This window comes from Gymnogyps californianus, chromosome 10 (genome assembly GCF_018139145.2).
Source record: "Gymnogyps californianus isolate 813 chromosome 10, ASM1813914v2, whole genome shotgun sequence".
NCBI classification, from domain to species: domain Eukaryota; kingdom Metazoa; phylum Chordata; class Aves; order Accipitriformes; family Cathartidae; genus Gymnogyps; species Gymnogyps californianus.
This window is the reverse complement of record NC_059480.1, coordinates 2,259,552-2,287,392: the sequence shown is the minus strand read 5'-3', so window position 1 is coordinate 2,287,392 and position 27,841 is coordinate 2,259,552. Positions and strand designations below refer to the sequence as shown.

The following is a 27,841-nucleotide window of genomic DNA, read 5'->3' as shown; positions in this document are numbered from 1 at the left end:
TCCCCCCGACTGGGGCAGCTCTTTTACAGGCGAGTGAGAACTGGGCTGTGAGGTTGCCCACCAGCCCCAGTACTTACCAGGTACCCAAACCCAGGTGGGGCTGGGCCTGGTGCGCTCCACCTGGTTATTACATTTCTCTGCCTAGCACTGGGTGCGTGTGTCAGGTGCCGCCATCTGAAGCCGTAAGTGACCCCTCCTTTGCTGGGAATATCAGAATGTTTCACTCTAGTATGGAAAATACACAGTTAGTTAGGACAAGCACAACTTCAGTTATTTAGTATTTTATTAAAGAGGAAATATACACACCTCTCCCTGGCAGAGTGGAGCAACGAGCCCAGGGCACGCCTCTTGCAGCACGTCTACACCAGTGTTTGTGCAAAGAAAAGAAATCACATTTCTATGCGGAGCGTGTTTCTGACCTGGGGTGCGTGATGGAGCACAGTGAGAAACCTGCCACTGTGCTAGCTGCTGAAACGCTGTCCAGAACTAGCCCTGTCCCACACCAGGCTGCTCCACCGACGTTTCACAGGTACAACAGAAGGAAGAGGCAGCTTATTGTGCTTAAGACATCTGAACAAATCCTAGGTAGGAGACACAGCTTGTGAATATTGCTAATTACTTACAGTTAAGAAAGGATGTATCCTGACGACAGTGATCCGAACCTGCAAGACCACAGGATCTTACAGTGAGTCTTGGTCATAAACACCCAACTGAATTTCACTACGCTCACAGCCGGTGCCCCCTAACCGCAGGAGGCGGCGGCTCCTGCTTGCTTGCAAACAAGGTGAGCTCATGCCAAGTCAGAGGGTCCCGATGACCTTTGCTGTGCTTGGCGCCCGCAGCGAGAGCGGGCGAGGAGCACCCTGGCCTCGGGGAAAGGCCCCGCTGCCGCTAGTCCCTTGGGAGGATGCATCTGCCAGCCCAGCCCGTCCTCCCGGGAAGGAGAAGCCGCCTCCGGGAAGAAAGCTCAGGCAGGCCAGGCACAGGAGTGAGCTTTTTCAGCTCCCCACTCAGATTACAATTGAAAGATTAAATATGAATAAATGCTCTAGGTTTATACATAATGCTTCCTTCTACCTATGGAATGTGTCTGAATGGTCAAAAGCCACTAAAACGTTGTTAGAAACCTTAGTTAACCAAGAAAGACAACCCTGCCCTTAAAAAATAAATAAATCCTATTTAGTTTTACTACGGCCTTCGTTTAAATGCCCTCAGAAAAACAGAGTATTTTCAGGTGCCTTGTGAGAATGTATCTGTTCATGCAATGGCCCAAGTTCCTCATTTAACAAGCATTGCACTTCTTTATGTAAGTCATCAAAACTATAAAACCTATTATTTTTGTCTGAAAGTGTGAGTCTAAAAAGTACAGTATTACTTTATAACCATTTATGGTAAACTCCTAGCACACGCGCATGTGCACATACACACACTGTTGCCTAAACGTTTTCTAAAGATACTGATTACAAAGTGTATAAAATTAGTAATACATTGTCAGGATACAGTGAGAGAGATGAGCCACCCTATAACACGGACTATAATCTAGTATCAATCACTAAACTGTACACATTTATACAGCCTTATATTCACCAATGACTTTTGAAACATAAACAGCCAATACACAAAGAAATTCAGTAATGCTGTTGAAAGCAGAGTTATTACTGACTCCAACTGATTCACGCTGACTGAAATCTGAGAATGACATTTTTGTTTCATCAAGCAGGGCTGAAACCAAACCACCAGCCAGACAGCTCACTCTTACCAGCTATCTGAGGAAACCCCTGTTCAGAATCCGCTCTTGAACTGGGTGCAAAGGAGCGGGAGCCGAAGCTTCCTCTCTCCGCTGGAATGACCTTAGGCTGTATTTTAACAAGCACACGCACTACCGAGCCTGTGGGCCACCTCCCACAGGCACCTCCATGCTGTCCCCAAGCTCTGCCGACACAGTGGTGTGGCTGATAAACTTCTTTTTTTTTTAAATTTTGTTATTCTTCAGGCAAATGCAGGCCCTGAGGCCATTTGGTCCTGAGTGCACGTGTCCGGCACCAAACAGCATGGGAGGAAGTAGCAGGCAAAGCCGAGGGTGGATTTTGTGTGTTTGGAGGTAGTCGCTTCCTTCGCCTATCATTTTACACCCCAGTCTAGCATGGTATTGGTTAGACGGCCGCGCTTCCTCTCTGCCTGCTCCCCTTCCCGCCAAGCTGCAAAAGCCAGATCCCCTTCCTGAGATCCTCGTGGAGAAAAGGGACCAGCCGGATCCAGGCAACTGATCCCCCTCCGGAGCAACAGTTGCCTTCTCAGGAGATTTCAGAGCCTGACCTAACTCAGCAGATGCTCGGTGCATAGCCTGGAGAAAAGTTGGAGGCACTTTGTGCATTCTCTAGCTTGCCATACCAACCCGCTGGAAGAGTGGTGCCGACAGCCTTCGAGAAGGGTCGCGCCAGCACTAGAGAAAAGGATGGACAGCGCGCAAGGACAGAGACGGAAAGAGCCTCTTGTCGCCGCACCTCACGTAGCTGTTTGAGAAAGAATAAGGGCAACTTGGTTTTGCTGCTCGCAGGCGTGCTGCACCAGCTCACCCTCTGTGCTTTGAAGGCCGGCTGCAAACATCCTGACAGATGGAAACATCTGAGTGGCACATCCTTGTATGAGAAGTAGTATATGATGTAACCCAGGCCAAGAAAAGGGCCTATTTCAGCTGAGAAGTCTTAAGTTTTATCACTACCTTACGTGCAGACATGGGAGAGCTGATCAGGCTGAGAACGTGTTAAAATTGCTCAGGCTGCTGCTAGTTCACCAATACGCGAGTCCCGTGACCACACTCCCATGAGGAATCTGAAATATCAAGTGCACTGGAAAAAAGGGATTGTCAGAAAAAACAGAAAATATAAATACTACAAAAGCAACATTACTGAGTGGGAACTGGACTGATCTGATACCGCTTGTCGGATCACACAGTGGTTTCTATAGTCTCAATCACTTCCATTTCGCACTGCGAGGGTGACAAGAGCGGGCATTCATCTGGTTCCCAGCTGCTATCCGGGCTGTAATCTTCTTCTGAACTTAGCTCGGCCACCCCCTCCGTGTCCTCGTCACACGACTCCATGTAGTGAACCCCCACCGCATTGATCCCGGAGTCCTCGGAGCTGGAAGGGGACGAGCAGTGATCTGTTTTTGGTGTATTGCTCTCTTTTGTGATTAAGGCATTGCGAACAGGGACTTCCTCGGGCTTTATCTTGTGGGGCACGGGGGGAGGCTGCCTCTGCACGTAGCACATCTTCCCGTTGATGCATTTCACGCGGTAATTGTCAATGAAGAGGTCTGCGATTGTGCAGAACTGCGGGGAGTCGGGGGGCAGAGGGGGCTGGAAGACGGGCGCAAACTTCAAAAAGTGTTCGGTGAGCGAAACGGAGATCTGGATGGTGTTTGTAGACTCCCGAGGGCGAACGGGTATTTCGGTGCTGGGAAGCTGCTCTACAGGTGTCATGGGCTGATAGACATATTTACCTATGGGGAAAACAGAAAAGCAGCATTTGAAGATCATTGTCTTTAAGTTAGAAACAAACCGATGACATAATGCTTGCCCTCGGCCAGTCAATAATAACCGACAGTTCCCTGCAGTCAGCAGCCGCTCGGTTTTCAGTGGCCTCAAGGTGTTTAGTCCTCTCCTGGTACGGATTCTCTGATGCTTAATACTGTAGGTAAGCATAACCTTCCTTCCCCCAGTCCTGCTCCTCTCCCTGCCCCTGCTTCGAAGACATCTGTGGGATGCCACTAACTCTAGAAAATTAACTCCAGGGGCACAACTCCATAGCTAAGAAGTGGGTGAGAAGGCAAATCTGCCTGCACCCCTTTCTAGGGGAGAGAGAACAGAAAAGATGCTCAGAGGCTTCCCCCCCCCCCCCCCCCGCCCAAACACAGAGCAGTTCTAGCTTACATCTTTGCTACAATGAGCTAAATTTTATTCTATTGTTATTATTCCAAATTACAATGAGTCTCCCTGCATGCGTTTCCATGTTCTTTTTTTCTGGGGACTAAATCATGTTTTTCTGTATTATAAACCAGAGGTTCATACATGACTGCAATTAGAATTTTAAGGCAGAAAATAAGGGAATTCCCAAGCCATAGAAATGCTGTTGGCATCTTGATTATCTGGTTAAGTAGTAAGAAAATAGGATTATGTTGGTTATATACAGCTGAACCAAGCGTGAACTGAAAATCTTTACAAAAAGAAATAAATGAGCTGAAAATCAGTACTTTGTTAGGAAAAACTGAGAAACCTGAGGCTATGCCCAAGACTGTAAAATGTTGCATTTTATTTGCATGAAGCCTTTGAAAGATTCATGTCTCCCTAGGGGCCCATACCCTATGAAAGCACAAATTTCCAGAAGACTTGCAAGCAGCGGGGCTCTCAGAAGAGTTTTGATGCACGAGTTGCAAATACCGCTTTGCAAAGGCAGAAAACGTACCAAAGCACTGAAGGACTGTTTGGATGCTTGAAGCTCTCCAGGTAAGGAGCAGAAAGCCACCAAAGTCTCACTGCATTAACGAATCCGGCTGTGCTGTGATGAGATCTGCCACAGGTTTTTGTGCTTGCAGCTCAGAGGTAGGTGCAGCCCTTCTCCCCCAAATTACCCATTCCTTTGGAAAATCGGAGCAGTGATTGCATTTCTGCTCAGGGAGGCTGAGCACAGCCCGGGACAGCAGCAGGAGAGAAGGGCTTTCCTCACCCCAAGGAAGGGCTCGCTCCCCCCGCCATGCCTCTCTGGAGTAAAAAAAAAAATCCCACCCTCAGCCTGGGAATCCTTCCCAGACGTGGGAAGAGCTCTGACTGCAACAAGTTCCCAGCCAGCGTGGCAGTCGGTGCCCCAGCCGCCTGTTGAAAGCACTGGCAATGGGACGGGCTGAGAGATCCCAACTCTTGGCTGCAGGAGCCTCTGGGGTGTTCACTGGCTCTGCCAGCCCCGACGAGCCAGGGCCCACGCGCGGGCTGTGCTTTGCCAGCCCGGCTCCAGTACGTCACCAGGGGAAACCTTGAGCGCTGGGGAAGGCTTTTCCCACCCCTGCTGCGCTGTTGGGATTGGAAGGGAAATGGCTCGTGTGGAAGTCGGCTGCTCTCCTCTGCTGGGACTTCAAACCCCCGTCGCCGAAGGGCAGGGAGAACAGAGGAAAGGCCACAAGGAGCGCAGAGCCGAAAGAAGGGCTCAGGGGAGCGCTGGGGCGTGGGAGAGGCACGCTGCGAGGCCAGCAAACGCAGAAAGCAGGCTCAGAGGAGTGAGCACCAGAGACGCTGAAGAGAAAAGCCCACCCCTGTCGTGCCATGGGAGAGAACAGCCAACTGAGCCAGACCGAGAGCAGCGGGACGGCAGCAGTGGGTGGGCAGGCGAAAAGAACGTTTTGTGAATAGATTTGACCAGCTCCCCTCGAATACCTCACCAAGCGCTTTTTTCCCTACGATCTGTGGAATGATAATTGTTAACAGAGCCACTGGAAAAGCTCAGTGAAAATAAAACAAGCTTTTTTCCCTCCTGTTTGATTATGGCTGGATGACAGAAAATACAGAGCCAGCCCCTCCACCTGCCATCTTTTTAACGTACCATGGTCTAGTTTCTAAACTTGCTGTGACTCAGGAATTAAGTGCTAGCATCAAACAACTGAACGCTTCAACCACAGGCAGAGCAGAGCTCTTACTCCTCCGCTGCCCTTTGGAGCAGCAGCACAGATATTTCAGTTCTGGCAGTCGCTGAGGGATGGGGTCTCTTGGGCATTTTTCAAGTCTTGCTGACAACTTCTCTGGGAAGCTCTCCAGGGCACATGGGCAGACCTTACCTTCACAACCCGCTGTAACAGCAGCAGCCCATGGCTTCCTGCCATCCGCTGTTCTCCAGAATTCTTCTTTGAAATTAGTGAACATTAAACATGCTACTGTCTTGCAAAGCAACACAGATGACTGATTAGCATGCTGCTGGTTGGAATAGCGTCTGATAAAATTCAGCTCACCGAAACTGAAATGCAGCCTACGATGCTGTATTTATTCATATATTTGGAGTGCTTCTGTGTGGGCTCCTATTCCATTCCATTGACAACTAACGATAAAAAACAGATACTAATGAAAAAAAATTTCTCAACTCAATTTTGTGCCACCTCTGTTTGAAGCGTCCAAGGAAGGCCCTGGTGAAGATTTTAACAGGATCAAGAAAAAAGGTATCTGCACAACAGGACTGTATTTTTCCACTTAAAATAGCCACCACGTGCTGGCAGAAGGCTGGGGGACGCTGGGAGAAGAAAGCAGGGGATTTAAGCCAAGGTAGCTTACAGCATGGACGTTGAATGATGAATCTTTGATTCATCAGTTTGACACACCCCCCACCCCCCAAAAAAGTGGCGGCAGGGGGAGATGAGGTGTGACCCGGGAGCTCAGCTGAGTGTTTTACCGTTGCAGCAGCGTGTGGTAATTCTCTGCGTGTTTCAAAACTGCCCTGCTGGCACTAATTTCAGGGTAGAAGAAAACAGCGGCTATTCTGTTAACAGAGGATTTCAGATCCCCATTTGTGTGACCTTACAGTGGCTGAAACCATTTCCTCACGTTCCAAGGACAAGCTCTGCTAGGGTAAAGCAGGAACTGCCCAACGGAAAAAGGAGAATTTTCTACATGAACTGATTTCTACATTTCTTTAGAATTCTGGTACAAGTTTGTTAAGTTTCAGCTAGTTTTAGGGCCAAGTTTGTTTATTTTAGACAGATTACACTTCTGTTTTAAAATGTGATCAGGTCCCTCTTTAAGGGGCGCTGGTGCTCACAGCTCAGACTGTCAGACTGGATCACGGACAAAGCTGTGGTTACAGCCCCAGTTACAACTCCTTACCCTACATAATGCGTGTAAACACATCAGCCATGATGCATCCTATGAAAAATAAATGCAGAGATTTAAAAATAAGATCGCCCCCCGCCCCTGCAGCTTGCAGGATTGGCAGGGATGTCTTTTTCACAGAAAATTATCCCAAAAGCACAAGTCCCCAAGTTCTCTTAAAATACATCTTGGTCTGATCGAACTCCCACTGAAATAAACAGCAATATTTTTGCTGACTTTAAACAGCTGGCAAAAGTCTATGATAAAATAGTATTTTGAGCACCTATTCTGATACATTCCTTTTAATACACTAGCACATAATTTATTGCCTATTTATTCCAACTAAGTCAGTTGAAGAGCTCTGCAATTGAGCTGCGCTGATGAATGCTCCTGTAAATTCCAGTGTTTTGCACAAATACAGATGCCAGACTAGACACTGCATGGCAAGTTGTTCCCTGGGTCACTTGCCACCGCTGCCCACGTGGAAGATGGTAATTCGGTGAAGGAAAAATACTGCACGTGCCGAACACATAGCCAAAAAATCAAACTCCAAATTCTGTGAAAAGCAGTTTGCTTCATTTGCAAAAGTCTGGGAAGCTCTCGAGCACTGTAATAGCTGCTATGGAGAAGTGTCACAGTTCTGGCTCTGCAGTTCCACCACCGTGGCAAAAGGGCTCAGGGGAAACAACAACCCGTTCCTCTCCTGGGTGTTTAACAGGAAATGTGTGAAACTAGGCTCTGCCAAAATTATTTTCATGCTAAGTCTCAATTATCCATGACAGCCATATGCTAACAGAAGATACGATGAAATGCGAGACAATGAGAGACTTCAGAAGTAGGCATGTAGGCTACGCTTAACTATTTCTCACAACCGAAAGCCTGCACCAGGACCTACACCTGCTGCTGCTACGTGCTCGCAAAGCGTTATCCTCCATAAACACTGCACCTCTTGGTCTGATCCCAGTCACACAGTGACAGCAGTTTGTGCACAACTAAAAAGGACCGACTACTTTTCCATTTCTTCATTATTCAGCTGACCCTTCTGAAAGCCTAAAAACCAAATCCTCCAGAGAATTAGCGCACACTAAAGCCAATACTCAACTGCAAAACAACTATTCCAAATGTGTCCAGGGAGGTAAGTACTGGGCAGTGCTCATGTCCCTGCTTCTCTGTCCACAGAAATATGATTTTTACTGTCAAATCGGATGGATGCTGTTCACCAAAGCCTTGGCTCCACGCCTCCAGTGACACTTGCCAGCAGGCTAAGGCAGAATCCAGCAGAGCAGCGAGCTCTATCAAGACCTGCAGATCTCGAGCAAACTCATGCAACTTGGAAAAGTTTTTATCCCCAAAAGCAGACACACACTTCTGTATTTTTATATATATATAAAAAGTCTGTCTGTGGCATTGATTACCAGAACTATGTGGTTGATTGATTGGAAGCTGTATTATTGCGTCTCCTGCTTACAAAAAAACAAATGCAAGCCTTTAGAAGCAAGCCACGAGGTCACTTCTTTCTGGTTTTTTGCTAATTGAGCAGTCTGCACGCATCCTTACCGAACAGACACAGCAGCAATTTCCGTGGCTAATACAAAATAACTTAACCATGAAATAAGCAGAGGTGCTACTTAAACATTTTATTCTCCGCTTCCCTTCGTCCCAGCATTCTAGTTTACCTCTGACACTCATTAACGTGCTTGGCATATTAAAAAAAAGAATAAATCCATCTTTCAGCAGTGAGGTTTCTCACAACAAATTCCCAAGTTTTACCCTCTCAAAATGCTACCTTGAAGGATTTTTTTCCTAATAAACAACAACACAAATTGCAATGCACTTCAGAAAATAATAAGAGATTGCTGTGGCTCTTCAGTTGTGGATCTTATGCATCTAAGTCAGCGATACATGCTGTGTATATTTGTTCGCATGCAAGACACTTAGACACCTTTCAACTGAAACATAAAAGCTTTTTTCATGTGTATTCTTTCCCCTGCAGCTGGACAAAGATTTCTACACCCTCCAATCTGCCAGCTTATCTACTCTCTCAAAATCAGCAGGGTTAATGAAGACCTGTTAACCATACACTATTTAACCATAACCTGGCTCAATCTAACCCGTACAGCTGAGGAACTGCTCCCAGGCGCCTGAGCACTTGTGGGGAAAGCGCCTAGCCGAGGTGTGCTGGAGGAGAACCAGCTCTGATCTCACCAGAGATTTCAGTGCCTTTGGCTGTGACGTATGATACGGGGAGGCTGAAGCAGCGACCTCAACCACAGGGCAAAGCACGTGGGCTGACATTTAGGCAGCTGCGTGTTCCCACTGAATAAGGGTGCGCAAAGGGTGTGTGCAGTCGGTGTCCATGGTTTAACAGCAGAGAGCTGCTCTTTAAGTGTTGGTGACTCGTTTCTGCTTGAACCTACACCTTTGTAACAGCACCAGTGGTCTTTGGTTGCAAAGTCAGCTGGGATTCTCACTCCAGCCATGCAAGGCTCTCCTATTGCCACACACAACCCTGCCAAAAAAATCAGCTTATGTGGGAGGGAAATCAGTCCCACTATGAAGAACATAAAAAAAATAATTCTAATTAAATACAGCACAGCTTTGAAGGAGTGAAGGCAAAGCAAGTATTCATAATGCATGTGTAACAGGAGACAGTATTAGCTTGGAGGGATTCTGCATTGGTCTAAGGAGAGTTCACAACATGGGAGCTCTTCCACATCTCTCTGCGTGGGGAGACCTTGGAGATCAGTTTCTCGAGCACTGGCTTTCTTCATAGCAAAAGATGGAGAACTACCAAGCGTTCTTCCAGTGGGACTTGTTTCATACCTCACCAGTGGGGCAGGAGAGACAAGTCTGTCTCTTTAGGAAGAGCTGACTGGATGCACACCCCTCTGACGTCTAAAATGAAGTTGTCTTGCAGGTGATGACAGCTACAAGCTGGAGTAGTGTGTTGCTGCCTGGATTGGCACAGTAGCCCAAGGACAACGTATAAACTGTCAAACACCCAGCTGGTTCTCCAAGATCCCCAGGGCGGTGGGTGGCACGGGTGGCAGACAGCTCTGCCATAGCAGACTGGCCCGCAGTCGGCCCCAGCCCGTGCACAGAAAGGAACCAGGTATTGTTTCACCACTAACAAAGCAGAAAGTCGTGGCAGATGGAGGGTCTTCCTCCTTTACAGACTAAAGCAAAGCTCGCTGCCCACAATCTGGAGATGTCTATTGAAGGGCACTCAGCACCCTAAGCCTGCTTGAGGTACCCACCTCACCTTTTTTCCAGAAGCGTTCAGCAGAGTAGAAGGGTCATCTGAAAGCGTGATATTGGTCTGAGCACTGGCACAGGGACGCTGCCTTCCAGCCCTGCAGGCTGCAACAGTGGACAAAATGACTGCCTCTGGCCTTCCTTCTTTCTTCTCTCTCCAGTTATGTGCACAGCTTGGAACAACAAACCTTTGCAAACAAAGATTGCCCTAACCATAAATATTCACCAAGGACTGTAACAGCTTCAAATTACACTTGGCTTAGAGCACGGTAATAGCTTTTCCAGAGGGGTGAGAACAAATGGAAGGAGAAACCCGGAGTACATTTACAGATGGCGCATGTAAAAAAACCACTACTAACCTAGTTTCCATTTCTTTGTATCATACAGAATAGCCATCGTGTCATATCTAGCAAAACATCATGGGCTGTGTTGGGAACGTGAGACATGGAATAAGCCACCAGAGGAAAAGAACAATATTTCAGGACACTGAGGCACTGTCAGATTTACAGTACAAGCTCACGTAGAGCTGAACTGTGCCATTGGTGGTTATAATGAAGCGTAACTAAAACGCTTGTCAATGCTGAAGGAGCCTCGTAGATAAAGATATGCAGCACTTTAACGCAAGTGATACTTTCGCCCTGCACTTCTTCCAAACAACTTTGAAAAAGCACTGAGATTGTTCAAACAAATTTCTAGTGCAGGGAACGCAAACAGAGCATCCTGCACATTTCCAGTACTTCTGGCATAGCTAGAAGGCACAGTAAGGGATCATAAAAAGACTCCAAGGACACAAGCCAACTCTGCAAAGGAACACCAGTTACCCACCACCACCATAAGAGAAAAAGAAGTCATGCAACAGGACCTCAGCAGTCTGGAAATACACCAGGAAACATTAGCAGGCTCTGACCTACAGCAGTGTATCATTACAAACAGCACCTTGTCACAGAAGCACCCACATCAGAGCATTAACAAATCCATCCCATTCCCAGTCTCATCCAAGCACAGAAAAGAACCAGTCTAGCAATGTTTCTGCAGTGGCTCCCCAGCTGCAATTTTGTACAGTTGCCAGTTCTCCTCTCATGTGAAGGAGAGGTGTTCCCTCTCATTGCTGTATAGCGAGAGCTGTGACAGCCCTTGACTTGATAAGCCATAAGCTTTTCACAGGAAACCAAGAAAGAAGAGGGGAAAAAAATCAGAAAGTTTTTCTTAATCAAATTTGTATGCAACTTAATGCCCTTTTGTCTTGATTTGTTTTAAATACAAAAAGGATCATGATGGTACATGCTGTGAGCTGTCTAAGCCTTTCAGGGGTTTCTGTGCACGTCCGCTTAAGAGCAGGTAACTCTTAAATGCAAACAGACCCTGGAGCTTCCTTCTGTCATCCCTGCTCTTTCCTCTCATTGCTTACATGGATTTACCAGACAAAGAAAAAGCAAGCCTGAAGGCTTGAGAAATGTTTCATGCAGCCATAAACCCTCTGAAAGGGGCCATATTTGCTTACTAACCATTGTAAGGGAGCAGAATATCGACACCCAGAAAAGCAATGAACAACAATGCACATCACACATGCGTTTTGAAAGGAGCTCTTTCCTTTCAGTACCTGTGAGAAGTGTCACACTTACCACAGGTACTACTAACCCAGCCCCGGCACAGCCCCATGCTGGGTTACGAGAACACACACACACACACACACACCTCCCGCCCTCCTCAGCGCAGGCATGAAAAGTGTAGCAGACTGTCTCAGGTACCTCCAGAAGCACAGCTTACCATTAGCACAGCAGCTAGGCGCTGGCCATCGCAACCCGAGCTCTGAACCCAAGGATATTTGCCTTCCAACATCCCTTTACAAAGCCACCCCCAAAGGGGAGAACAGCCACTCTTTGCACATTTCCCTGAAAAATTTTATCCCCCAAGTTACGCTAGATATTTTTTAAATTCAGTACAGAAAATAGCAAAAAATGGCTTAGTGCTAAATATTTATTCTACAAAGCCATCCCTGTGCACCATCTGCTCAAGATTCAGCATCCCATCATTTTCATGCAGATAGTCAGTGTGCTGATATGGTAACAAAGAAGGATAAGCACAGATCAGTGTCAGAAGCTACCTAGAAAACGAAGGCATTTCCTGCTCTAGAGAAATCACAGGCACTAGAGAGACAAGTTACAGCCTTCTTCCAGGTGCGTAGTACCTGCTGCAGGGGGGCACTCATGAGCCCCTGTATACGATGGGAATGTTTTCCTGTGAATTCTCAAATAAGCAGAACAACTCATGGGTTCTTGAAGAGAAAGTCCTCTCGAAAGGACTGCCCCATGCGAGACCCGCGCTCTGCACCCACAGGAGACAGCCCGGACAGACAGCTGAGGCAGGAGGTTGTTTTTTGTAGCTTGGAATAGATGCCCCTCTATGGCTACAGCCTGTTTTCCTGGTGGGCTGACAGGAGAAGCGATGGCATATGCGATGCGCTGTACCTGTGCTGCTCCCTTCCTGCTGTCAGAGTACAGGGTCCCCTGCTGACAAGTCATCTGTGCGGTGGCCTTACCAGAGCGCGAGCCTTCTGGGCTTGACAAACAACACATACTTCAACTTCATTGCTGGGAGCAGCGGCCTTATTATCAATACAGGCCATTCTTCTAACTCCCGTCCTATTGCTTCCTCTGGTGCCCATCTACGCACATTTCCATTCATACTTCATTCAAACCAATCTTCGTATTTCTATTACAAGCCTCTACAGAACCCATTTCTGGAGAATTTAAAGGACTGCTCTCCCTGCTTATGCCCAAAATACATCACCACGTGGAGCTGATGTGTGCATGTGTGGGTGCCAGCCCTTCCCTTGGAGGGGTGTGGGATCCAGCAATGCTCTGCAGGAAAAAATAAAAGACCAAGTACCACTATTGGAGGCGGAGGAGGTCGGCCATCACGTCACACAGTGCCACTGCGGACAAATAGCTCGGAGCAGCTGGACAACGCAGGTGGGAGCAAACTCAGCACTTGCTGCTGTGGCCGGGTAAGCGAACGCTGGCAGAGAAGTAAAAGCATCGCCCTCGGTTTCACACCAAGAGAGCCAAGATCCCACAGCACCAGCTGGGGAACGCTGAGGTCTAGTGGCACAGGGCAGGAAAAACAACGAAAAAGGTGAGCGTCTCCTTTTGCCTGCCCTGCCTACAGATGGGCTAATGCTCCACCAGGACTGCAGGAAGACTGCAAGAGCTGATCAGTCCACCCTGGCATGCCTGATAGTGTCCAAGCCTTTCACCAGGGACAAGGGGCACTTGTGAGTGAGTGCAAACACCTGGAACGCAGCTCAGGATTAGCAAAGCACTGAAATCCAAGCAACACAGGCAGCTACACAGCACGAAGCGTGCAGCAGCCAAGCACCCTGCCTGAAACGGCTGCAGGTGTGCTCCAGCACCCGCATCACGCGTCAAGCAGCGAGAGGGACGGCAGCAGAGCACGCTCCCGCTAGGCACAGCAGGGAAAATGTTTCAGGGCTGGGTGCAAGTGCACAAGCAAAACAAGCAGTTTTGAGAGCACACGTGTGGGCTCTCAAGCTCCGCAGCCACCAGTGAGAACAAGAATACAAATGCATGCCTCTCGTTGAAATTGTTTTACAACATAGGTTATATATAAATTCCAACTGTTACGTTGCCTAAATTAAAGTATGGGTATATTAAAAACAAGGCCCAGTTGCCAAGCAATCAGATTTTACTTTCCCAGTAGGTTTTTGACTTCCATCTATGTGAATATACTCAACTATTGGCAAAAACATCTCTAAATTGCACCAACTGCACTTCTTGAATTCTGTGATCAGTCACTACGTAAAAATTGATTAGTGGAAGAATCAAAGCCATTATGAAAACATACTCTGTATCTTGTGGACAGATAAATTCATGAAGGTGCTGTAATAAAAACCACAACACACTGAAACAGGGTCACTTTGTATGCACAGAGAGAGAGAGATACATATATATACGCACTAGCTGGAATCCAGTCTACTGTCAACCAGCTTTTTACATTAGTATAAGCTTGTGCCATCCATCAACAGCAAAGCCCACACTGTCACAGCTATCATTCTGGAACATCTTACAATGTTTGCGAGTAAAGTGTTTTGCTCTTTGTCCTTTATAGAAACACAAATTTCTGGTATAGCCTTATCAATGTGCAGAACTAAGTTACCAAGGCTTGAAGTTAAGTCATGAAGTGTAAGACAGTGTTGGTTAAATTGAGAGCCATTACATAAAACCACCCCAAGATGTCCATTCTCTACAAGCCCAGCTCTGCTGGTTGCATCAACATAAGCAGCGACAAAACATACTCTTGATGAGCACACAGGTGCTGCCAGGAAATTTGAGGTCCTGTGCCAAGTACCTGAAAGCCCTCTTCAGTGCTTCCAGCAAACCTGAGCACACAGTCAGCTCTGCAGACCTGCAGGATGGGAACCATGAAGATGACAATCATCTTGTGACTCAGTTTGTCTCACAGGGCAGTGCAAGGATATGACCATGGGCTGCAGTTCAAGACACATGAAACATCCATCAGCAACCACAATAAGGATAATGCGTTAGAAGGCACTGCAGTCATACACTTTTGCATTTAGGCACTCGGAGTATGCACGCTCAGAGAATCAAACAGGCAAACAGGTTTGCTCACCTGCAGAGTCCAGGAAGGAAGCCACACACTTGCCACAGGCACTGTACCCCAGTACAGATTTTATCTTTGAGCTGTTACTCTGCAGTGAGAAAAGTGCCTGAAGCCTTTTACCAGAATGAAGACCTCTTAGCAGGAGCAGAGGCTCAGCCTTCACCACGAAGCTGTTCAGAACGTCCTGAATTCACAGACACCTGCGCCAAAAGCTGACAGAACGCAACGTTAATGAACCCTTCGGAAGTACTTGCTTCTGGTAGGAAACGTCCACAGCCTCGTCATTTCAGGCTGGTCCTGAGCAGGCTTCATGAAAACAGCAGGTTAACCCTTCAAGCAGCTACAGAGGAGAGGTGTCATTTATCTGCAACTCTCAGAGGCTCTTACCAGCTTGCCAGTTTTGGGCAAGCAGACATAATTCTTTGTGAATCACGCTCCTCAGATGGACAGACAGATTACGAAACACAGCCTCACAGTCATGCATGACAAACGAGTTTTTGGCTGGCAGAAAGCATTTTGATACACAAGGCCCCTTTTTCTCAGGGCTTTTGGAGAAGGAAGTACAGGGATTTCTATTCAATCCTGTATGAGGCATAGAAGAGCTAGTCCTACAAGACGTACTTACAGCAAGTAACTTGAATTCAAAGATTTTCCTGTGGTCTATTCCTGTTAAGTGATATCAGGGGTTTTGTTAATAATAATAATAGTACATGCATATCTCTAAACATAACTGCGTTATAGTAAGGATTTCAAAATGAATGCCAGCAGGTTCTTTCAAAGGCGCTGATGTTCCCACAGGGCGTGATGAATCTACACATGTGGGTTCTCTTTCTGAGACACAGCATCAATAGTACATTCATACTGTGATTTGCAGATTATAACTAAAACCAGAGCAACAAAACACAATCCACGTCCAGAATGGTGCACCCATAAAAATGGGCGGATAAGTGTTTTCCCTTAGAGTTACACTTCAGAATATATTAAGCTGACATCTTTCCTTCATTGTGCACAGCTTAGTGAAATGAAGCTAGAATATCATAGCTCTTCAAAATACAGGTGAAGAGAAGATCTTGCACAGCCACAGGCAGCAAATCCTCATTAAAAGTCTTTTCCCATTACACGCTGAAAAATCCACCTTTCTGCGGCTCTTGCCTGGTGCTCAGTGTAATGCCCTGCTTGTGCACATTTTGTCCAGACACATGGACTTAAACTGGATGAATGTTCAAATCCTTTTCACAGCAAAAGCAAATGAAAAATGCCTATTTCTCCTAGGGTTTGTAATCATCCTCCCACCAAGACAAGCCGTGTTTTCAGAGAACACCCAGCCCCACAGTTCCTAGTCCCACTGCTCCATTCCTGTTTAGGCAGTTTTCCACAAAGAAAAATGTATGAGCTACTCCAAATATTCAGTCTCAGAATTTAAAACATAAACATGTTACAACTCCCTTTTCATGTTTATCCAACAACTCAATCATCAGGATGTAGTTCTGCCCTATGGAACAGCACTGCTGGAAATCAAGTTGCCATCACTAGTGCCAGGCTGGCTACTTCCAGCAAGCTCCAGTCTACATCACCTTTCACAGACAGAGACACACGTAAAGCACTGGTACACTACTGCCCTTTTGCTCTCTCCTGGATGTAGCAAAGAGTTTCGTAGCCACCAAAAATCAACACAAAGAAAACCCACCAGAACAAAAGCAGGGCTTTTGGAGATCTGCAATGTATGCAACGCTGCAGAGCACCCCAGGGCTTAATTTAGGATCCCCTCCTGGGCTGTAGCTGCTTCTCTAACATGGAGGGATCAACAGAAGCTGGCTGGCAGGCAGACACCACTCCTCTTTAGACCCCCAAGCTCTGTCACGGCGCACTTGAATACCTTCAGTAACCATTTGAGCTCACTTACCAGTGGTCTGTTACAGGAAAGAAAGGCTGCCTTGCCGATTCCCCGCTTACGGTTCCCACAAGCAGACTGGGGTCTGAATAATTACACGGGCTTCAAAGATTGTCAGAGCCCTGCTGATAGCTTCTGTCACTCGAGAGGTGGGAGAGACACCACACAAATGCTACCTGTGTGCACAGAGCTACTTATATGCTGCACACATCGCTACCTATCAGGGGAAAATACCGGCACCTGGCGCGTGGGGCCAGGGTGTGTACACTGCCAGAGGACAGGTAGGAGATGCGATGCGACACACAACACCACATCTTTCTCTCTGGAAGAGGTATAATCAAGGCTGGCCTCGACAGAGAGCTTTCACCGGTTTTGTGGGACAGAAAACAAATGTTTTTATTTAAAAATGTTATAAAATAAACGCGCTGGTATTTCAAGTAGAGAAGAATGTAAGAAACAAGTATCTGCTCAGAGGACACCCAGGTGCAGTGCCTGTACAGATCTGCTTCGTTCCCTGGCAGCAGCTGTGGGAGATGGATAATCGCCTCTCACCGCCCCAGCACACAGCGGAGGCCAACCGCAGACCCCAAACTACGACAGGCGGGTCCACCTCCCGGGGACCTGCAGACGCCCGTAAAACAGAGACAATGAGGAAGCGACGGAGCTTGCTCTGGGAGCAAAGAGAAACCCCGGTCTCCCTGTTCAGCGGGCAGATGAACAAGAAGTGTAAATATATTCTGATTCTGCGTCCCCAGAATATGTGCTGGCACAGCCAAAATCAGACAAGTCCTTCTCCCCAAAACCACCCAGAAAACACATGCCCTTCGTGGTGTGCCACCCATCATATAAACCCATTTTCTCCTCGTGGCCGAGGAATGACAGTTTCTTGGGTTTCTTGCCAAGCCTGCCTGACCTCATGCAGAAACTGCCAGGTCTGGATCTAAACTCGGGGCGTAACAGTCCCATAATTACGTGATGCACACCAGGGAGCAGGAAGCTATTTCAAGGCACACCTGCAAGCGTTACACACCACTCAGCAAAAGGCAAGGGCGGGGGAGCATTTGTATTTTTTAAAACCTATACTGCCACCGCAATCTTTTTACATGTCTGAGCCTAGCAACTGTTTTCCCTTTCTGACCACCCAAAGGAGACCTCACAGCTTTCACCCATGCTCAGTTTGTTTTCTTGTAAATGGTCCAAACAGCTGAATCTCGCAAAAGTGGTGGAACTGAAATTTATTTGCCACGCTTATTTTTCAATATAAGATACGCAAGAGGCTTTAAGTAACTAAAAGCCTGCTTTTTTGGTGCTGAACCAGAGCAAAAAAAAAAAAACAGAGTAAAGCTCATACAAGGTAGCACAATTACTATCTATTGATACAAGTGCTGTGAAATGAGTATTGTGGAACCATTACTCAGAACGTATTTTTGATAACTGCAACATAACGTACTGAGAGGTTTGCAAGGTGTTTAACATAATGCAAGATATTTAGATTAAAAAATGAACACAGTTGCAACAGAACACCCTATTTTTGCATTGTCCAGGGAAGAAGCCAATCTTGTTATTGTATCAAGTGTGATGCTTTCTCTGGTGAGCCAATTCTTAGGAAGTAAAATTAGCAAAACACAGTCAAAGTCCTGCTGTCAGGACAGATGTAACCCCAAGGATCTGATCCCTTCTGACAGAAGCAGGTACCACCACACAGCCAGCAGCCTCGCAGACAGCATCAGTGCAAATCAGAGCCGCAGCGAAAATCCAGAGGCGAGGAAAGGAAGGCAGGCACCTTGCTGCAGACCTGCCTCTGGCGCATGTTTTCTCTGACTCTGGAGCAAGTAGATCTGAGTAATTTAAGGCTCTCAACCTGCATCTAACAAACAAAACCCCACAAGGCTGTCAGAGGGGAGGGGAGGAAGGTGAACAGGGGACTGTCACCCTGGCAAGGGGAATGCAGGCAGGGATAGCCTGAAAGGGCGTGGTGCAAGCAAGAGAAATGTGTAACGGGACAAACATAGGGGCTGAAGTCAAAACACTTCTCGGGCCAACACCTTCTTCCCTGCAGGGAAGAGGACTCGGAAGGCTTGAGCCCTCATCCCGCTTCCATGGGGAGACAGGAGTCAGCAGGCGCGCACATGTCCTGCAGCACGCAGGGGAAGGGTGTTGTAGACATCTATCGCAGCAGGATACGAGGTGCTGCCTGCTCTCCCGGACCCCTGCTGCCCACAGAGCCAGGCGTCTCCAGCGACACCCAATGCACCCTGCCAGCCCTCCCATCTGTAGCCTCCCCAAGCCCACTGGTGCTGCGCATTTTGCGTGTGCCTGCTTACGGAGGTTTTAGTTGGGTTCAGAGCTCCCCAGGCACAGGGGCACATTAGAGAACCGCCTCCCATCTCACTGGGAAATCTGCTCCCCATCAAGCTCGAAACAGACTGAAAATGACCCAGAATAAACTCCCAGGCTTAGACACAGAAGTCACACAGATAGCCACAGCGCTTGAGGTTCTCGGAGCTGTTTGGACACACTAAACAGTCTCTGTGATCTCGCCTGCCAGCTATTATTGCCATTTTATGGACAGAGAAACATCAGAGGTAAAGAGAGCGCTTAAAGTACTGCTCACTTCAGAGCGTGCCAACAAAAATGGCTTTGGGGAATTCAGACTAGGTTCTTTCTCAATTATTACTTCTATAGCCAAGTGGCTCTGCAACGCTAAATTGCTTCTGTCACTGAAGTAAGCAGATCTGATCCTGAATACACATGAGGAGACAATCTACTCATTGTAGCGGTGGTGAGTTTTTGTAATTTTTCAGTGTAAGTGCACTTTAACTGAGTTGACATTCTCCAGGACCTTGGACACTGATAGAAAGTAATACATTTTAATTGATGTAGAGCTTCCTGTACCCCAATACAGCTCTTAAGAGTCACAGAAAACCACTTTCAAGAACCTTCTGAGGATTCCCAAGTCAGTATTACAGCACTGCGTTCATGGAAGATAACTCCCAACACTGTTTAATTACATCTCTGACCTCTATACAATTTTCCATTATAGGCCTCATTCTTACCCCTTTTAAGTCCAATTCGACTCATTCTGCAGGAGCAGGATACAAAGAGATCCTTAGCTCTGAAATTTGCATTAGGAAATAAGGGGGCAAGAAGGGAGCGCACTTCTTCACGGCTTTCAGAAGATTAAACGAGAAAATGAGGTATGTGACTTCCTTCATTTAAAATCATAGTTTCATGGGGCAAAGGTATCTCAAAGTTTCCTTAGCTGTAAAGGAGGAATTAAGAAGGAAGTCTGTACTTCTTGCAAAAGCTATAATTATTTTTAAATCTTATGATTGCCACAGGGAAGCTAAGGGTTGGATGGAATCTCAAGTGGTCCTTCCAAGAGGGAATCAGCTCCGTGTAACTCCCAAGAGACACCAGTCTAAGCCTTCCTTAAAGGCCTTCAAAGACCATGATTCCTCACCTTCTTAAGTACTCTGTTCCCTTGCTTCATTTCTCTCCCTAGTTAAAATGTTTTCTAATATCCAAACCCAAAACTTTCCTTGCCACAGGTAAGTGATAACTGGTTATCTTCCAAGTCTGTGTAGAGAAGGACTAGAACACAGCTTTCTTTGCAAGGCTACCTTTACACTTTGCAAAGCTCATCTCCCCTCCCTCCATCAATCTTACACAGCCCCTTTCCTTTTGCACCCCCTTGTAAATCATATTTTCTAAGCTGATTGCTGTGATCTCCTACAGAACCTCCCCAATTCTCCTACAGCCTTTTAAAGTGCAATGCTCAAAACTAAGCCCATCAGTCTGGTCTCATCATTACTGAGCTGAAGAGACTAATTAAATTGCACGCTTGCAATGCTCCTGTTAATGCATCCCCAAGTGAAGGCTCAGGTTCTGGTTTGGGATTTTCTACCACAAAGGCCTCGTGCTGCTGACGCACACTCAGTTTGCGATCCATCTTAATCCCCAGATCCTTCTCTGCAATGTCACTTCTCCAAGTGTTCCCAGCTCCGCATTTGACTTCCCCTTCCCAGGACCATCCCCAGCTGATTTCAGGTAACATCTCCAGTTTATAAACACCATTTTGAGCTCTGATCCTGTACTCCAGAGTGCTTATAAACTCATATATCTTGATGGCGATCGCAAATAATGGAGACCAGAGAAATTCTGGAGAAGAAGAGTATATCTAGGTCGTAACTTGAGGGCCTTTGTGTCATCGACGAAATGCCAATGAGACATCCCTGTCCCTGTGCAGCAGGTGACTATGGCACCCTCTCACACAGCCAGTTGTGCCACTGCACAGAACTCATTTCAGGGCACAGACAGAAAAAACCCATTGTTCTGAACTGATTTCAAATGAACCCCAAATCAAGGCTAAATTCCTAGAATGTGTACTGAATTCAAATAGAAGCTCTCATCCAAATAAAAGGTGGCTTTTTAGGCAGGCCCTTTTCCCCATTAAGCAAAATTTGCAGAAAGAGTGTGTGAGGGCGAATCCATGTAGGAGATTAAATTACAAGGAGAGGTGGCGACAGGCGTAAAAGGAGAACGGGATGTCAGGAGTCAAGGGACATCTTCACCAGCACCAAGCAACCCTCACATAAAGGTCCAACTTTGGCCCTGACCATCCAGGCTTTAAGACCTCCCAAATGCAACACGACCTAAGTACACAGCTCCATCACCATTTCCTGACCTCATACCGGCACGCTGTTTGAAAAGCCTGCTCTTCAAGGCTATATGTGATTAATTATTCATCAAACTATGTTTGGCCATCCACAGTTCAATCCCAGCCTCCATGATTATACACACCAGTATCTTGAATACAGATATTAAAGGCGTCGGGCGCCTTTTCAACAGAGTTGGATCAACGCTGGATTTTGAAACAGTAACTATCTGCTATATATATCCTGAAGCAGTTACTTCTCTACTCAAAAGATTTTAAACCGCGTGCCTGTAAAAAGCAGATAATTAGAACCGAGAACGAAGTAGCTGGTGAATGCTTCCTCCGGCGAAAAGGACAGCCGCATGCAGCAGCAGCAGCGGTGTGCGAAGGCAGCAGCCAGCGCCACAAGCAGCTCACCCGTCGGCCGTCACCCGGCTCCGAGGGGTGCTGGGACGCCAGGCCCTGAGGCAACTCTCCCGAGCACCGCCGCTCCAGCCGCGCCGCTGCCCCGCCCGGCCACCCCCTCCGGCAGCAGCCCCCAACTTTGGGGTCCCGCCGCAGCGGGCTCGGCCCCGGGCTCTCCACCGCGGCCGCCAAGCCACCGCGCTGCCGCCTCGGCAGGGACAGCTCCGGGGGCGGGCTCCTCCCGCCCGGCCCCGCCGCCGCGGGACGGGACGGGACGGGACGGGACGGGACGGGGCGCTGAGGCGGGCCCCGGGCGGGGCGGCGCGCGGGGACCGTTAGGACCGTTGGGGACCGTTGGGGACCGTTGGGGCCGCGCGCTCACTCACTCACAGTGGCACCATCCCAGGTGGCAGCACCAGTGGAGGCGGAAGCAGCGGCCGTGGCTGTGGGTGGCGCAGAGCGAGAGCCCGTCGCAGGGCTGGAAGTCGGGTCTGCCCGCGCAGCTGCGGGCCAGCGCCTGAGCCTCGTCCAGCTTCTCGCTCTTCGCCGCCGCCGCCGCCCCGCTCATGGCGCCGCCGCTCCGCCCGCAGCCCCCGCGCCGCAGCGGCCAGGAGGAGGAGGAGGAGGAGGAGGTGGTGGTGCTGGAGGAGGAGAAGAAGAAGGAGGAGGAGGAGGAGGAGGAGGAGGAGAAGGCGCCCAGCCGCAGCGGGGACCGCCCGCCCGCCCAGCGCCGCGGGGGGCAGCGCCGCGGGCAGGGCCCGGCCGCCCGCCCCGCCGGCTCCTCCCCGCCCCGCCCGCCCCTCCCGCCCGTCCTTCAGCACCACCCGCTGCCCCGGCCCCCGCCGGCCGCCCGGAGCCGGGACGGGGGCGCGCAGAGCCGGGCGTGCGGCGGTAAGCCGAGGGCAAAGCCGCTCCGGGAGCAAGGGGGTCGATCGCGGCGTCCCGAGGCCGGGCTGGCCAGAGGTCGGGTCACCCCTCGGGCTGCCCTACGCGGCTGTGTTGCGCTGGGAACACCAGCTCCGCCGCGCCGGGCCGTGCGCGCAAGGGCACCCGCCGTAAATTTTGACCCGTTATGAGATTTAACTGATTTTCAAAGGCATCTTGCAGCGCCAGGAGCACACGTGCATGAGAGACGACCAGTCGGGGCTAAGCCAGCCTGGCTGCCAGCAGAGATGAGCAATGCCAGAGGGCCACGGTGCCAGGCATGCCTGGGCCAGCCAGCTCCCCGGAGCATCCCCTTCTGGTCCCTGCCATGACAGGGCATGCGGGGCTCCTCTCTGGACCCCACCGGGATTGTTAAATGGGATCCAGGCACCCTTGCATCCAGTCGGCAGCCTCCAAGGAGTGTGAGGAGGCAAGCAGGCTCAATTACATGATCAGGTACAAGTGACCTGGGGTGCCCCAAGTGTGTGGCTCTTGGCTATTTTATGAGACAGGTGGACAGAGATCGTCCCTGCAGTGCCAGAGTCAATGGAGCAGGAGACTGAGCTGCTTGCACACGTGGCCTGTGGCACAGGCAGTTCTTGTTTTGTGTTTTGTTCTTCATGCTACTTATTCTCAGGTCATCTAATCAGGAAAACCATTTCTTTCTAAGCATGCAGTGATTTTAAAAACACTGATAAACTTTGTCTTCCATTTTGTAAGATAAGCAGCAGATATAATTTTGGTTAATAATGATATGGAAGTGTATTGTCGTTTTCCAACAATCATATCTTTAGACCAAAATTAAAGCTTGGATTTATCTTAAGCAGTGGCTACATTATTTGGTTTCCTAAGTGTAGTGGTGGGCTTGTTTCCCTGTCATGTTTGAAAATAAATTGTGTTTTTATTGCCCCTCTGCTCAGTACTAAGAGAGTTGAAGTCAGCTTTCTGTTAGAACAGAAATCAAACCAGTCATTTTCGTAGTCACTTATCTTTGTACAATACCCAATAGCTCTTTGTCAGAAGTAGTCAAAAAATACTTATTTTTCTGTGTTCTCCAGAATATTTCTCGACAGTTTCTTGGGGTCTGTCCTTGGGATAGATCCCAGAGGTGTCCCCATGCTGTACACCCTCCTGAAGATGCGCTGAGAGAATCATTTACTTCTTGCCAACAAAAAGAGCTTAAGAACAACCAAGCTGCAGGTGTATCGCTGTGATCAGCTATGCGCTTCATGGGTAAAACCAAGGGGTATGGGGCATAACTGCAGAGCAGACAGTTGCACTGAGACTTTGAACAACCTCTGACTGTGGTTTCTGACTTGCAGCACAGACCAGCTCCCTGCAGCGCTGCTGGCCCTGGGACGTTTCACTGCTCACGCTGGTGCTGAGCCAGGCACAAGTCTGAGACCCACCAGAACAGCACATACAGGTGAGCAGTTCCTACCCCGTGCACTGCCCTGTCCCCCCAGTCAGGCTGCCAAACCCGTTTGCCATATGCATTTATGCAATACTCCCCATCTGCACACTCGCAGCACCCTTCCCCCCCAAAACAAAGGTGCTAGAGGATGGAGTTTAACCGGCCGGATGGTGCGGGGCTCGTTGGGGAAAGCTTCTGGCCTCTGTTACGATGGAGGCCGCACAAAATGGTCCTGCTGGTCCCTTCTGAACTGAACCCTCCCTGGTTGCTAGGAGCGGGGATGAGCGCTTTGCCTCGGCAGATGGGCCGGACGCCAGAGTGGGAGGGCTGGAACGCTCACCTGTGGTACACCCGGCTCCTTTCGATGCAACGCACATGGGCAGTCAGCACATACCTGGTCTGCTGCTGCCCTTCCTGCCCTTACACGGTCCCAGGGAGTCTTTCACTCCCTCCTGCAGCATCTCAGTGCCAGGCGAGCCCTGGGCACACACGACTGCATCCCAGCTTATGCCCTCATGTCCTGGGATGCGCAAGCAGGGGCTACAACCTCTTCCTCTGGCAGGCTGGTCACCCACGGCTCGAGGGAGAGCTTTTCACCAGGCTGAAGGGACGTTTCTGGGGCTGGTTTTGATTGCTGGGACAAAAGCAATTGGAGCTGGCTGAGGGTGCCAGGGAGGTTTATGCCATGCCTCAGGGACAAGGCCCATCAAACTCAGCCTAACTGGGCAGGAGATGGGTGCCCAGATGCACCAAGCAGGGGACTTTGAGCCTTCCTAGGCACTGGTCATCAGGACTGAGGGAGCTTCACAGGCCTGTTGATTTTAAATGCCTCCAGGGTTAATTGCACTGGAAAGTGAGCTTTCTGAATCACTTCTCAAGGCTTACCTGCCTTTGTTTTGCCCAAATCCCGCTGAAATCTGCAAACATTCAGGACCTTGCTCAGCTGTTTGCAAGCAGAGGAGAAACTGACTGCAGAATCAGGTGTTTCTTTGATACTGTCCTGTTGTCCTCCTGTTCCCGGGAGCCCACCAGCAGCAAACAGGGGATGCAGCTCAGCTCCCACGAGACCACTGGCCCAAGGAGAACTGCCTCTTCTACCTGCTGGCACGAAGCCCTCCCTCTCCACCGCTGTTTCATCTCCAGAGCTGCTCTCAGACCCAGCCTGGGCTGTAAGATCACTTTCTGTTAAAAAGAAATAAAGTGAAGGAAGGTGAACTATGGGTTACAGAAACGGGTGTAGGTGCTTCTGACAAGACTCAAGCACCCTGTCCAATTTGGACATGAGCTGCAGGACAGCGCTTCTTAGAATGCCATAAGGCAGGGAGCTTTTTGCCTCCCTTTGAAGGCCCAGTACTGCAGGGGATGCTGATCAAAGCTACAGCAATTCTCTCCTTTGGTGCACTCCCATTCTTTAGTGTTTTGCAAAATGCCTGTGGCTGAGCAGTTAATGGAGGCATCTGCTGCACTGGCAGAGTCACCGACTTAATTAAAGACATCTAACAATTCTGCAGCTGCATGTGAGAGACCATGGGTACTCGCAGGGCTGAAACTGAATATCCTCAGCACTGAAAGCAAGTGTCCCCGCTGTGCAGAAAGCGTAGATCTGCAGCCAGACACTCACATGAAAGTAGAAGCAGGGCCCAAAGATTAAAGATGGACTAGAGCCAGCTTGCAGTGTGTGTCGCCAAGGCCTCACCGTGCTGGAGACTGTACAACCTCAGCTCACACTCATGTAGTTTAGAACGGTCAGACTTGCAACAAGTGAGCAGAGCCGGGGACATTCCTTGCCAGTAGGGATGGTTTTACCTGGAAAACATTATTAACAGATATTTTCTCACTGAGTGAAAATAGTTAGCTGGTTTAAAAAGACAGGTGGGAAAACTAATCCTGTACCAAGTGGTTATCAAGTTCTTCTCTGCGCGGGGCCGTGTTCTCTCCCTGTTAAATGAAGAAACATTTCACTCATGGGTGTATTTCTGGTATCACTGCATATTTGAGCTGATCAGGGACTTTGTAAAGCTGTTATTTTAACAACTTACCAAAGAGGCTCACAGAACAGGCTGGTGCTTTCTGATTAGATTGTATGTCAGCAGACACCAAGGGCTTCGAATCAGGCTGCCAAGCACGGGTCGCTGCCCTGCGGGGCTGAGGGCCAGGGAGCTGCGGTTGCCCTTCAGCGTGCTCTCGCCCTGCTGGGAGCAGAGGAGTCAAGAGGCAGGGGCTCCCACGCACTCCTGCCAGCGGCGGGGAGCCTCGTGCCTGCCCTCTTGGAGCTGCGAATGCAACCTCTCAGCGCCAGCAATGTCACTGATGGCTGGCTGGGACGTAAAGCAGACAGATCAATGCTGTGCTGCTTTGGTCAATATGAATTTACAAATGAACTTCTGTCAAGAGAGACATTACTAGTGTGAACAGCCTCTGTTCTCAGTAATTTCTGTGAGGGGAGATGAGAAGGGGAATGGGCACATCAAATGCACCAGCACAAAAGTGCTGCAGGTGAGGAGAGGCATTTTGGCCACAGGGTAGAAGCTGGTGGGTCTCAATATCCTGACACCAGCCTCTCTGCTATAGAGAAAGGGCATGCCCTCTCCTCCGCAGCCCGCTCCCGCTGCAAGGGGAATTGCCCTTTCCCAACTCCTCTCCAGTACGGGTGAACACCACGGCACGAGGCACAGGAGAGGGGATGTCAGCCCGGGCAGTGCATCGTGTCCAGAGCTGTCCTCCGGATGACACGACAGCCGCCAGCACCAGCCAGTGCTGTTGTGTAACATGTCACACAGAGTCTGCTCGCGTGGAAGCAGTGCTTCACCTTTGAGGAAATGCTGGGTTGCTCTCAGCTGTAGCACACAAGTGATTTGGGGGAAACCGCAGCAGTTTGCTGGGCCTAGAGTTAGCTCTTTCTCTGGTCTTGGAAAAAAATCCTCCCTGGCACCAGGCACTTGGGTTGGCTTGTGACTTCTGAAGGGTTTCCTGCCCTCCCCCACTGAAGGACAGGGGTAGGTAAAGGGCAAAATAAGACATATTTAGGAAAAAAGAAGCATGCAGCCTTTTCAGACACAAACTCCCCCACAAACAGGAAAATTATCTAATTCTACCATGTAGAGAAGCGATGGAGAAAAAACAAAGAACAAGCACATTTTCTTTTTTCTACTATCCCGTATGATACCATATAATCTGTCATTAGATAATCAAAGCAGTTTTATTAAAATAAAAAGCAGAAGTTAGACATCCAGTGTCCCTGAGAAGGGAACCCAGTCCAACCTATTCCCCACACCAGACTGGAAGATACATTCACTAGACACGAGAAATGGGAGACTTTGTCCCAAAGCATCAAGCCTGAAGTAAGTTTGGCTCACTCTCCCCCTGCTCTGCTCTCTGCTAGAGATCTGCCGCTTCCCTGCCTGCCTGCAGCAACGTTCCTGCCTGCGTGGCCCTTGAGCCATGCACTTCTCAGTGTGCCCTCTGCCCATGTGAAAACCCGGTAAGTGCGAGGCCATGTTTCAGTCTGGTCAGTTAGAGCATGCTGAGCCCCAAGACCTGGTAGTTGTAGGCAGGCGAGATAGGGGGAGTGATGGCAACACATATCCGCACTTAAGAGATGCCAGAAGATTGTTTCTGCTTGGACAAAGCCGGGTGGGGATAATGATAACGGAGGATGGAGTCTGGATGCAGAAGACCAGTCGTGAGCCAACACCACAGGGCAGGTTAGTCAGGTCGATGTATTTTTGGCTTTTCTGTCATTTATTAGAGTCTCCTCTGCAGCAGGGAGGAGGGACGGTACCAGCCCTGCCCCTTGCTCTCTGCCCA

The 27,841-nt window shown here is 49.0% G+C and overlaps 1 protein-coding gene across 1 annotated transcript; it reads right to left on the bottom strand.

The window, feature by feature from the left end:
• Nucleotides 1–269: 269 nt before the first annotated feature.
• C10H3orf70 (chromosome 10 C3orf70 homolog) lies at nucleotides 270–22,264 on the bottom strand. The gene is made up of 2 exons (XM_050902502.1): nucleotides 22,087–22,264; nucleotides 270–3,504 (listed from the first exon to the last, which is right to left on the bottom strand). Exons 1-2 carry the CDS (start codon nucleotides 22,262–22,264, stop codon nucleotides 2,948–2,950), a joined length of 735 nt encoding a protein of 244 aa, XP_050758459.1. The 3' UTR covers nucleotides 270–2,947.
• Between the last annotated feature and the right edge of the window lie 5,577 nt (nucleotides 22,265–27,841).